This window comes from Bombus huntii, chromosome 8 (genome assembly GCF_024542735.1).
Source record: "Bombus huntii isolate Logan2020A chromosome 8, iyBomHunt1.1, whole genome shotgun sequence".
Classification (NCBI taxonomy): Eukaryota; Metazoa; Arthropoda; class Insecta; order Hymenoptera; family Apidae; genus Bombus; species Bombus huntii.
In genome coordinates, this window is record NC_066245.1 from 3,373,782 (window position 1) to 3,384,218 (window position 10,437).

Genomic DNA, 10,437 nt, shown 5'->3' on the forward strand with positions numbered 1-10,437 from the left:
TGGTGTTGATATAATTCTTTCTACATATAGGACGTTCGAAGTTATATATTTTATTTATATAATTTTAAGCATTAATAACTTTTTAACAGTGACATTTTTAAAGGATGAGAGAATGCAAGGAAAGTGCTTATCTTCACATTTTATTTTCAAAATTTGTGTTCAATGATACATAATTATATCGTGGAAAATCATGGATTCATTAAAGCACGCGTTATTTATCTATTAGTTGTGTAAATACTATTTTTTATCTTAATACTTGTGTTAAAATTAACACTGTTTTCAAAAGACATATACATAAGTACTTATACATATTAGAAATCTAACAAGAATGATGCAATCTGTTATTTGCGAACGAAAATACAATATTAATAAAGAAACGTTAGAAAATTGTTGGCCCTTTTTATTAAAAAAGGTAATTGTACTGATTTATAAATCCATAGTAGACAACTTTAGTTATGAACAATTGATCGAACGATTATTTACGCTTATTATTTGTAAGTTTCTCTATCTCTTTTCGAAAATTGTCAGTAGCCTGTCCAATAGCTGATTTCGCCTTCTCTAAGGCGCCATTAAAATCCGCATTTTCAAATGCCCCTTTTGCATCATCGAACATCTTCTTCGCTTTGTTCGTTAGATCGTCAAGAGCACTTTGAACTTGTGGATTTGATTGTGGTGTATCTTCGGGTATTGGAGTAGCCTAGGCATTAATATAAATTTCCGGAAAGAATTATAAGAATCCTCAGTTACGAACAATTAACCAAATTTAATTACATTCAATTTAATTTTTGAAGAAAATATTTTACCTACCTGTAACATATAAACTAGGCAGACAAACAGAAAAGCGAATAAGAGGAGGTATCGAGCCATAATGTAATCGATCGTTGTTCTTTTCTGTCAGGACTATTGCTCAAAAGAATGTGACAGTTTCTGTTAGAGAGACGGTAGTAAACTGCTTTGAAAGCTTCGTGCGAGGTGTGTTACTATGATAAAACGAATTAAGATCAAAGATCACGCTAATAACCACTTAAGCCTCTATACTTCTAAGTTATTCTCAATTTCTTTATCGCCAGCTAAGCGACACGACTTGCACACGTTGCTCTTCTTCGCTCTACTGAAACAAAATGAACCGCTCTTCGACCACTTTTGATGAAATCAAGCAATTATTCCATGCTACGTCATGATTTGCGTTTTTCACAACGCTTTATCTACGTTCTGCGGAAATTGTGTAATCAACGTATTTCCATTTCCTGGATCTTTTTAAAATGTTATTTTTGTATACTTTGCCAAGTTAATGGTACATCCTAGCGATAAACATATTAGGTAGTCATCATATTTTACATCGTAATTGAAATCAACTGATGCAATATAAGTAAATATATTTCTATAAAATGTGTTCGCAGAGTTACTCTTTAAATTACTTGAGTTTTATTTCGCTAGTGGTAAAACTATTATTTTTCTTGCCTTTATGTATCTGTTTTTCTGTTTATATGGTTAGATTTACAGAAATAGAAATAATCGTTCAAGGATCGAGTACAAAATAAGGAATATCTCATCAATATGGAATTTTTGTCGACTCTTGGAAACTCGAGTTCTTTAGTATAAACAAAATTATGCGCAATAGCGGTAAAGAATGTGATTCGAATAAGGATATTTTTAATACGTAATATCTTTATTTCAACACTTATGCTAATAAACAATTTTAATATATATATATATGCAGTAGCTACATATAGTGAGTATAATAAATTATTAAATTTCCAACATTTTTTAACAGTCGTGAGAAAAAGTTAATTGCGATGAAGATAAGAATTCGAAAATTATTCTAATTAACGAAAGGAATGTAGATCCTAAAAGAGACATATTTTGATCGTCATTATGAATCATTATAATATACTAAGTTATAATAAATAATAATAAAAATGCAAGTAAGTGGATATTAAATTTGTAGCAGAGATTAGAATTCGACAGGATGTTACAATTCTCAATTATAAATTACATATAGAAATCGATAAACGAATTGTAATTACTGATATAAAAAATGATGAATATTAATTCTTTTCATCCGAAAGTAATCCTGAAATACTGCTTTGTGACATTTGAGAAGAAGCAGCAATCGGCAAACTCTCTCCACTTGTTGTAGGATTTTTACACAATCCCAGAACTTGTAACGCTATATTTAAAGTTTCCGAAAAACCAGAAGCAGTATATCCGTTATAAAATGCTTGTAAAATATCGATAGCTTCTTCCAAAATTGATAAATGCCGATAGAATTTTTGTTGAACGTAATTTATCAAATAACCGATTGTCGTTTCCAGCCACACGATTGCCTTAGAAAATAAATTTGCTGTTTCTTCTATAGGATTTAATATGCATCCATAAATGAAACTTAATGCGGTATTGATGAAGGTAAAAACTTTGTTCTCAAATTCTTTTAAAATACCAGCAATATATTCATAATCAAGTTTAAAATAATTAAAAAGATCTTGAATATGAGTGATAAACTTTACAGTGCAACCTTTCAACCTAATTACGCTTTTCAAAATAGGAGTAACGATACGGAAAGATTTTCTTATAATATTCAATAGCGTTTCTAATTTCTCGGGATGTTTTAAAATTGCTTCAAGGCGCGTTACTCCGATTTCTATTAACTCAGGTAGATCTTCAAGTTCAGTAAATAAAATTGCATCTTCAGTTATGTTCAGTAAGTGAACCAACGGAGATTCAGGCTTTAAACTTTGCCCAGCGTCTACAACGTAATGAAAGAACTTGTTCAGTTCACAAAAATATTCATGAACAATAATTCCAACTTTATGTCTGTGACCATGGCTTGCAGCCTCTGTCTCACAGGAATTACTTTCTAATGGATCGTGTGGAGAAGATTCTGAATGCTCGAATTTAGCTTTAGAAAACTCCCAAGTCAATGAATCAGTTACTTCACGCTTTGACAACTTCTTTGAGTTATCTATAAGCTTCTAAAAATGTTTAATTTTTATTGATAAATGAAACAAAATAACGGTACAAAATGAAAAATACGAAATAAAAAGTCACCAGATTATCTTCTTCCACTTCATTTTTTATCTTTCCGCTATCTCTATCCTCTCCATTAAAAATTTCCTTTTCTGCTGACGTTGTATATAATTGCAAAGATTGTAAGACAATAGGTAAGTCATCCTGGAGTAATTCAGATAAAGGATTACGTATTCTGTTCTTAATTGCTGTTGTTATGACAGTTTGATTTTCACTAGCAGCACTAAATGTCGCGGTACATAATACCACGTACGACAAGAAGACACGCGAGCACTTGTACTTCATTCTTCCAACCAAGAATGCACTCACTGATTTTGGCTAATGAAGGCGGCTTCATATATTCAGACGATTGATATCTTATTTTAGTAAATCGCACGCACACGGTGCGCAGTTTCAAAAGTTAAGATGATTAAATGAGATATCATTAATGAAAGTGTAACCTTACGTATACATATATACTCAAGAAATAAAAAAAAAGCACGTATTTAGTTCTTCAGTGATTACTTACGCGCATTTCACGACAAATGTCAAGTGAAATGGATAAGGAAAAACATAATTTATCATATCAAATTTATTTTAACGCTTTTATACCTTAGTGTTGTTATTGTATTTTATTACATTACTTTATCTGTTTTATATTAATTTCATGGTATCAAAATTTATGAACATGATAACGATGAAACTTCACACGCAGGAACGAGTATTCGGTCAATTCGGGATTGAAGTCCTTTCAGTCGTTTAACTTTGGTTTCGCATTCATCGTCAGATGTAACGCTGAAAAAGTTTATCTCACGTTATATTTGAAAAAATTTGAACGGTCAGGATGAAATTACGATTAGGATACTCACTCGTTTGTTGTAATTGGATTTTCAACTTGAAAGTTATAATTCTTTGAAGGTAGTGAAGGATTAACAGCGGGCGGAACGTAAGTATTGTACGCATAAACTTCTCCACGTAAAGTATCTTCCATGCTAAGCTTTCCTGATGGTGATGAGGTAGTAGTCGGCATGTCGACTGAAATTGGATATTCAATATGACGAGGTTGAGTATACGTATCGGTAACTACTTTAAAATTCAACGACACAGGTGCCTTTTCCTCTTTGGAACACGGTTTAGGTCCCTGAAATTATTTTTATTATTTATTGCAATATGATAGGAGAGATATTCTTTGCTGAAATTACAAAATAAATTTCTATTAATTAATTAATTAATTGCACCTGAATCTGAAAAGGGAGTCGGCGAGCCGTAACGCAAGGTTCACCATAAGTCACTATTTTAGCGCCATTGCAATCCAGACTATAGCAGCTTTTCAAACTGCAAAATAAATAAGCAACGGTGGAAATCCAGATTATCATTCCTGAATACATGATGATATCCTAAATTTTTAATACAATTAAATTGTAGCCACGATCTCGCGTTCTTAATATACATATGTTCATTAAAAACAATTCCTTTTCCGGTTTATGATCAGATTAACGATTATACGTATTATGTTACGCGATTTCTAAGTACGTGTTCTTCATAACGAACAAATTTTTGCATTTTACTTTAAATTTTCGCAACCTTCGCACGTGCTTCAATAAGAGGCAGTAAACAATTCTGTACTTGCGGAAGCTATAAGCTGCGAACATGTTTATGAAACCGTGAATGAAACACACGTACCGTTCCCTAAGAATTTTAAATATTACTGCTTTATATCAATCAATATGCAAAAGTATAGCACGCTATTATCAAGGTGTATTATTTGTAAATTAAAAAGATTATAAATGTTCTATCGTTTCTGAAAAACCTTGAATAGTGAATATCACAACCTCTGTATATCTTTTTTTATTTTGTAAATGTTGGTGTATTATTATAATTATATTGTAGTAAATTCCACACCAATTGCATTTGATTAATGTAATTAATCATGATTTAACTTACAATTACATTAATTTAATTACATTATAATTTAATTCTATTAATTGTGGTAAACATAAATGTGGGAATGTATAAATAAAATTAAAAGAAAATGTCATTAAAAAAAATTGTGTTAATGCTTTAAATAGCAATACGTTGTGTGTAAATATGTACAAATGTATCCATATATTATAATATTTCCTTCGAAAGAATCATCATGCTCGACCATATGGTGCTCGTACCAAAAGATTTCCCTTCCCAGTTTTAGAGAATGTTTCACGAAGTGTTGATAGGTTCGCTTAGGCTTAAACCACGAAAGTCGAAGAAACATTGTAAATCTTAGTAGACAGCACGCATGGCAGTCATTACTAATTCTTATTTTTTTCTTCCTCGAACTATTAGTTGAAGACAATGTGTAATTTAACAGATTATTGTAATTTATCGATAACGTAACTATATATTTACAAATAGTCTTGTGCTTAGGTAGTATTTCAAATAGTATTCGAAAATATAACTATTTTTGTAAGTAAGACCTATATATACATTATACATATTATACATACATACATATTATTTTTATAAATAAACCCATATATACATATTTTATTTAAATATGTTGCTATGATTAATTATTTTTATTTATTAATTTTTATGCTATAATTGATAGGTTATCCAATTCAAATTTCTAACGTACTCTGTTTAGTTCTTAAGAAAATTGGAGGAGGTAGTAAAATATAATAATTTTTAAATGCTAATCCAAACTAATTAACGAGCGATTAATTTATTAGAACATTAGTAGAGGTTATTAATTTTACTTTATGCCCACATAAACTTATTGTTGATAGTTAATGTAAACATATTGTATATAAAAACGTATTGTATATATGTATAATACGTTAGAAATTTCTATTTTATTTTAATGTTCATTGTTTATTTCAAAATTTTACACAGTTATATAATATGTATTTTTAACAAGTTACTTTCATTTAACGAATTTTATAATATATTATTAAAAACAGTATAAAAGAGAATAAAAACACATTAATATTACAAAATTTGTTATTATTAAATACTTAAATTACAATGTTTTTGTTTTGCTCAATATTCAATCCTTCCGGTTTACTAGTGCAAATTGCTACCTTCTTTTATGGAAAGAATACACAGCTTCAGCAGAATTTAAAACTGAAAGAATTGAATATACATGTATTATCATTACTTAATAAATTATGTTGGACATGACCTAGATTCTGAATTGCTAAAACTATCATCAATAAACTTTTCTTGAACTATAATTTTTCCTGGAATATAGCCTGGTATTGATGGTCCTAAAGGTCCACATGCCTCCTCTTCACTATCATCAATTTTTCCACTACTTATTCCTTGACTGTAACTCACAGGTTTTGTATTTGCATAAGTTGCATCTATTGGTGCATAACCCAAATCTCTGTAAATAGTTAATAATATAGTAAATAGTTACTATATACGATTTGTATGAACAATAAATAGTATATCTTTCCTGCATATGTTAATAATTTCTTAAATCATCAAGCTTACTTGTAGGTAATAAGACTTTCTTGATCAGAAGTTTCTTCCTGCGTTATACTTTCACGTTCAACTGCTTCAAGCTCTGCAAGTTTTGCTTCTTCTTGCTCGTCATAAGTACCAATAACAACAGTTTTTTGAGGTGCTATTTTTAATTCTACAATAGGTTTATTTACTGTTACCAGTTTTTCTTCTGCAATATCAGGAATTTGGCTTTCACTTTTTACATCAACTGGTACTGTACGGTGACCAAAGGATAATTTATCTTCTGGAACAAATTGTTTCCCTTGCCTGTAAATTACATTTGGTGCACGAAGATTTTTATATGCAAGAGTAAGAGAAACTGCATCTGCTGGTATTGCTGGAGCTGAATTATGTTCTTGAGTTTCACCTAAAAGATATATATAGGTCTGTTTAGTATTTTCATATTGAACTAATTATAAATAACAATAATATATTTAATAGTTATTAAACCTGTAGCATCATCAAAACAATCTGAGGAACTGCTACTCATACTCATTTTTGAATATTGCTTTTGTCTATTTTCATTATTTAAGTGAGCATAAACTAAGGGTAAATTATATATTGCAGAATTTAATCCACTAAGTGTGTCAAAATTTATGCTTCCATGTGAAATAGTTTCGGATGTAGCATCAGAGGAACTAAGTGTTTTACTTTTAGTTTCTCCAGTAGCTGTATTTATACAAATTTCATGTGGAACCGATGAAGGACAACATACAAGTTTGCCAGGATAAGCTGGTGTAACTTTAGTTTTTTCTATTATTTTTCCACTATTAGGTTCTATTGGAAGAGGATAACACAAATCACCAATTGGAGGAAACCTACAAATAAAAATTTAAGATGGAAATTCTTATATACTTTCTGGTTATTATATTATCTATTTAAAAAATGAAGATAAATATACCTTGGTGCAACATTGCCATTGGAATTCACAGAATCCTCAACATCCAAAGTTTCTATATTTTGCTTATTACAACTACAACTGCTGTCATTACATCCAATGCTTTCACTTTGTGTATTTGGATTTTTGTCACATCCACAGGTGTTACCATTACTGTTACAAGGACTGGAGTTGCTCTCACTTTCTGAGTTGGAACAACCTGTTTGGATATTCTTTACAGTTGCAGCATCCTTGATTTCTTCTGCTGGCACAAAATGTGTAGGTTTTGGTAATTTTGTAGCTTTCACAACGACTTCGCTTTGAGTACAAGGATTTGAACCTAAAAGTGATAGAATTTAATGAATAATTTTAAATAAAAGAAATTAAATTACACCATAAGCATTAATTTTTATAATTGAATACCTTCTCCTAAACCTCCGCATGTACATCCTTGGCTTTGAGCCTGAAGTATCAAGCACGCTATTGTTAGGACGAAAAGAGCGCTCAACACTGAAGACTTCATATTAATGACTTCCGTTCTGTCTCATTCTTAATTGTGAAGACTTTATATATACGAAAAAAATCTGAATTCAAAGATACTTTACGCAATTCGATAGCATATTGTAGTTCCTGTTATTTTTAAAAATATCCTAAAAACTTCCTGTATTTTTAAATGTGGAGTTGAATTTCTTTTGTACATAGTAAACAACTTGTTTAAGTTTTGATGTAAACGTAAATGAATATATGCCTGTACTGGTTATAATTTACATTACAATAAAATATGTTTAATGAATTGAATGTTGGACGTGATAATTCGATGATTCGGTACTTCCGCATTATTTCCATGTTATCGTTTATATACACGGCGTGGGAAAAAGGAAAATAAACATGTACTTTCATGATTTTAGTTCTTTTTGGTATCAATGACATGTTATTTTTTGATGAATATTTTATTGTAAAATATAAATTTTGTAATTTAGACAATGAATACTTATAAATGAACATTTGATAATTAATCATGTAATAATATAATATATATATATTATAATATAATATTATATTTATAATATATATATATATTATAAAATAATATATTTATATATTATTTATTTATGTAGCTATATACAATATAGTACACCTTCTTATATCTCACTTATTAAAGAAATCAGCTGCCCTTTGCCTTTGAAGAGGCAGATTAAGTAAATTATCGGTAAGAACAGGACCTTGACATCGCATACTATTGTTTTTTAGTTCAAGGTGATTTTCAGGTTTTGAAACTGTATTTATTCGTGGAGTGCAGGGTGTTCTGATACCTATCGATGGTGTCCTTGAGGATAATGCTCTTCGTGGAGATGGAGTACTTGCAATTCGAAGTTTTTGGGTAGCTAATCTTCTAGCTGCTGGAGACATAGTACTCAAACGATCTATTGTTGACCTTGGTGATGGGCTACACAAAGAAAAGATGAAATAAAAAAAGAGATATTTTATACAGATGTTATAAACAACTATGCAAATGGTACAAAAATATTTACGTTGCTAATGATTTTCTGGCTGCTTCTAAAGCTTTGTTTTTTCTATCTCTATGCCTTTCACCAGCTTTCTCTGCTAGTTGCAATGCAAGCTGCTCTCTTTTTGGAGGTTCTGCCATTCTAAATGATGGTCCTTGACTTGTTCTCAATAAAGGTGTATCTCCCCCATCTAATCTAAATGGTGTACCTTCTATTTGACCCCATGTCATTAAAGGACTTTCACATTCTCCAGGTCTTGGACTTGGAGTTGCTACAAAGCTAAATCCGTTTACTCTGGGTGTTGGATTCCTCACAATTTCTTTGCCATCAACTCCAATTTTTCCATCATTGGCTTTTGATTGATTTTTTGCTAATTCATTAATAGTTTCTTTATTTTGTTGTTCATTGAAAGGGTTAGTTCGAAGTCTTGTATTTTCATGTATTACCAGTTGCTTTTTCTTGGCTAAATCTATCCTTTCATCAGGAGTTAATTCAACTCCGTCAGGAACATACATAATATAATTTTTATTTTGATAATTCCAACTATCTAACTGATTAGGCTTGTCATTACTACCTTCAATAGCCAATGTACCTGAAGATTTGGCATTTGTTAGTGCTTTACAATTCTCTTCAGCTTCATAAAGCCATGCATATTTCAACCTTAATTTTTTTTCAGCCTCAATCATCATCTCTTCGAAACTTGCATTGTCTTCACTTGTGTGTATACTTAAATATGCATCTAATCCTGTTGTAGGTTCTGTTTTGTCTTTTTCTTTTGTATCTGTATTAGCAGGTATATCTTTTGGTACTTTTGTAGATTTAAACTGCTCATCTTCAGACTCAATTTTGTTCATAGGTGTTTCAAATGTGGCTGGACTAGCAGGTCTTTCAGTTGTTGGTCTTCCTGAACTATATTTTTCATACAATTCTCTCATCCTCTTTACATCGTTTTGTTCTAATGCATCTAAATATTGATTTTGTGCTTGAAGTTTACCTAAATGTGGAAAAAAGTCCCTCTGAATAATTTCCCCCATTTTTTTTATATATGTATCTTCATCTAAAATTTTTGGTTGTAGCTTTTTATATTTTTTTGCTACACCTAATGGTTTTTTAAACACTGCTAGATCTTTCATATTTTTAGCTACTTCCAAAGCTTGGGATCCTGGAGAATCCATTGTTAAACCTAAAAAACAATACATTGTAATACTCAAAACAAAAAAATAACAAATATGGACAGTTGGAAGTAGTTAATAAAAATGTATATACTAAAAGTAATATATCATATAGGTTAAACAATTGACACTCACGTTGTAAAAAAGTAAGGTTAAGTGATGAAACGCTTCTTGAATGTTTTTATTTCTTTATGCCAGTATTATATTTTTATTTTATATTCATTTTGAACAAGCTATTGATAACCGTCATAAGCGTATTACAATTTTTCTTACAACTGCGAATCTATACACAAAGTATGCACAAAACTTTGAATAAAAGCACAATATACACAACAATTATATCTAACCAACGAATGGTAATACATCCTTCAACCATGTCATGTGGCGC

The 10,437-nt window shown here is 30.4% G+C and overlaps 4 protein-coding genes and 1 long non-coding RNA gene across 5 annotated transcripts; 1 reads left to right on the plus strand and 4 right to left on the minus strand.

The window, feature by feature from the left end:
- Window positions 1-124: 124 nt before the first annotated feature.
- On the minus strand, window positions 125-3,580 carry LOC126868250 (uncharacterized). Its single transcript, XM_050623535.1, has 3 exons — window positions 3,049-3,580; window positions 808-2,972; window positions 125-697 (listed from the first exon to the last, which is right to left on the minus strand). Exons 1-2 carry the CDS (start codon window positions 3,310-3,312, stop codon window positions 2,049-2,051), a joined length of 1,188 nt encoding a protein of 395 aa, XP_050479492.1. The 5' UTR covers window positions 3,313-3,580; the 3' UTR covers window positions 125-697; window positions 808-2,048.
- A 3-nt stretch (window positions 3,581-3,583) lies between these two features.
- On the minus strand, window positions 3,584-5,405 carry LOC126868268 (uncharacterized). The gene is made up of 4 exons (XM_050623555.1): window positions 5,169-5,405; window positions 4,245-4,341; window positions 3,876-4,147; window positions 3,584-3,801 (listed from the first exon to the last, which is right to left on the minus strand). Exons 1-4 carry the CDS (start codon window positions 5,255-5,257, stop codon window positions 3,687-3,689), a joined length of 573 nt encoding a protein of 190 aa, XP_050479512.1. The 5' UTR covers window positions 5,258-5,405; the 3' UTR covers window positions 3,584-3,686.
- A 562-nt stretch (window positions 5,406-5,967) lies between these two features.
- LOC126868243 (uncharacterized) lies at window positions 5,968-7,929 on the minus strand. The gene is made up of 5 exons (XM_050623524.1): window positions 7,793-7,929; window positions 7,394-7,709; window positions 6,943-7,310; window positions 6,481-6,859; window positions 5,968-6,370 (listed from the first exon to the last, which is right to left on the minus strand). The coding sequence occupies exons 1-5, from the start codon at window positions 7,890-7,892 to the stop codon at window positions 6,151-6,153; spliced, it is 1,383 nt and encodes a 460-aa protein (XP_050479481.1). The 5' UTR covers window positions 7,893-7,929; the 3' UTR covers window positions 5,968-6,150.
- Window positions 7,210-7,768, plus strand: LOC126868276 (uncharacterized). Its single transcript, XR_007690570.1, has 2 exons — window positions 7,210-7,353; window positions 7,532-7,768. It is a non-coding gene; the product is annotated as an uncharacterized LOC126868276 (long non-coding RNA).
- A 73-nt stretch (window positions 7,930-8,002) lies between the features above and the next one.
- On the minus strand, window positions 8,003-10,399 carry LOC126868240 (splicing factor ESS-2 homolog). The gene is made up of 3 exons (XM_050623520.1): window positions 10,185-10,399; window positions 8,902-10,060; window positions 8,003-8,816 (listed from the first exon to the last, which is right to left on the minus strand). Exons 2-3 carry the CDS (start codon window positions 10,050-10,052, stop codon window positions 8,519-8,521), a joined length of 1,449 nt encoding a protein of 482 aa, XP_050479477.1. The 5' UTR covers window positions 10,053-10,060; window positions 10,185-10,399; the 3' UTR covers window positions 8,003-8,518.
- Window positions 10,400-10,437: the final 38 nt, after the last annotated feature.

Coding starts and splice junctions, on each gene's coding strand:
- LOC126868268 (XM_050623555.1), bottom strand. CDS start 5,257: ATGTTTCTTCGACTTTCGTGGTTTAAGCCTAAGCGAACCTATCAACAC. Junction 4,148..4,244: donor GACTCCCTTTTCAGATTCAG/GTGCAATTAATT, acceptor AAATAATTTCAG/GGACCTAAACCGTGTTCCAA. Junction 3,802..3,875: donor AATCCAATTACAACAAACGA/GTGAGTATCCTA, acceptor AAACTTTTTCAG/CGTTACATCTGACGATGAAT.
- LOC126868243 (XM_050623524.1), bottom strand. CDS start 7,892: ATGAAGTCTTCAGTGTTGAGCGCTCTTTTCGTCCTAACAATAGCGTGC. Junction 7,311..7,393: donor AATGGCAATGTTGCACCAAG/GTATATTTATCT, acceptor TTTTATTTGTAG/GTTTCCTCCAATTGGTGATT. Junction 6,860..6,942: donor TTGTTTTGATGATGCTACAG/GTTTAATAACTA, acceptor TATATCTTTTAG/GTGAAACTCAAGAACATAAT.
- LOC126868250 (XM_050623535.1), bottom strand. CDS start 3,312: ATGAAGTACAAGTGCTCGCGTGTCTTCTTGTCGTACGTGGTATTATGT. Junction 2,973..3,048: donor AAGTGGAAGAAGATAATCTG/GTGACTTTTTAT, acceptor AAACATTTTTAG/AAGCTTATAGATAACTCAAA.
- LOC126868240 (XM_050623520.1), bottom strand. CDS start 10,052: ATGGATTCTCCAGGATCCCAAGCTTTGGAAGTAGCTAAAAATATGAAA. Junction 8,817..8,901: donor GCCAGAAAATCATTAGCAAC/GTAAATATTTTT, acceptor TTCTTTGTGTAG/CCCATCACCAAGGTCAACAA.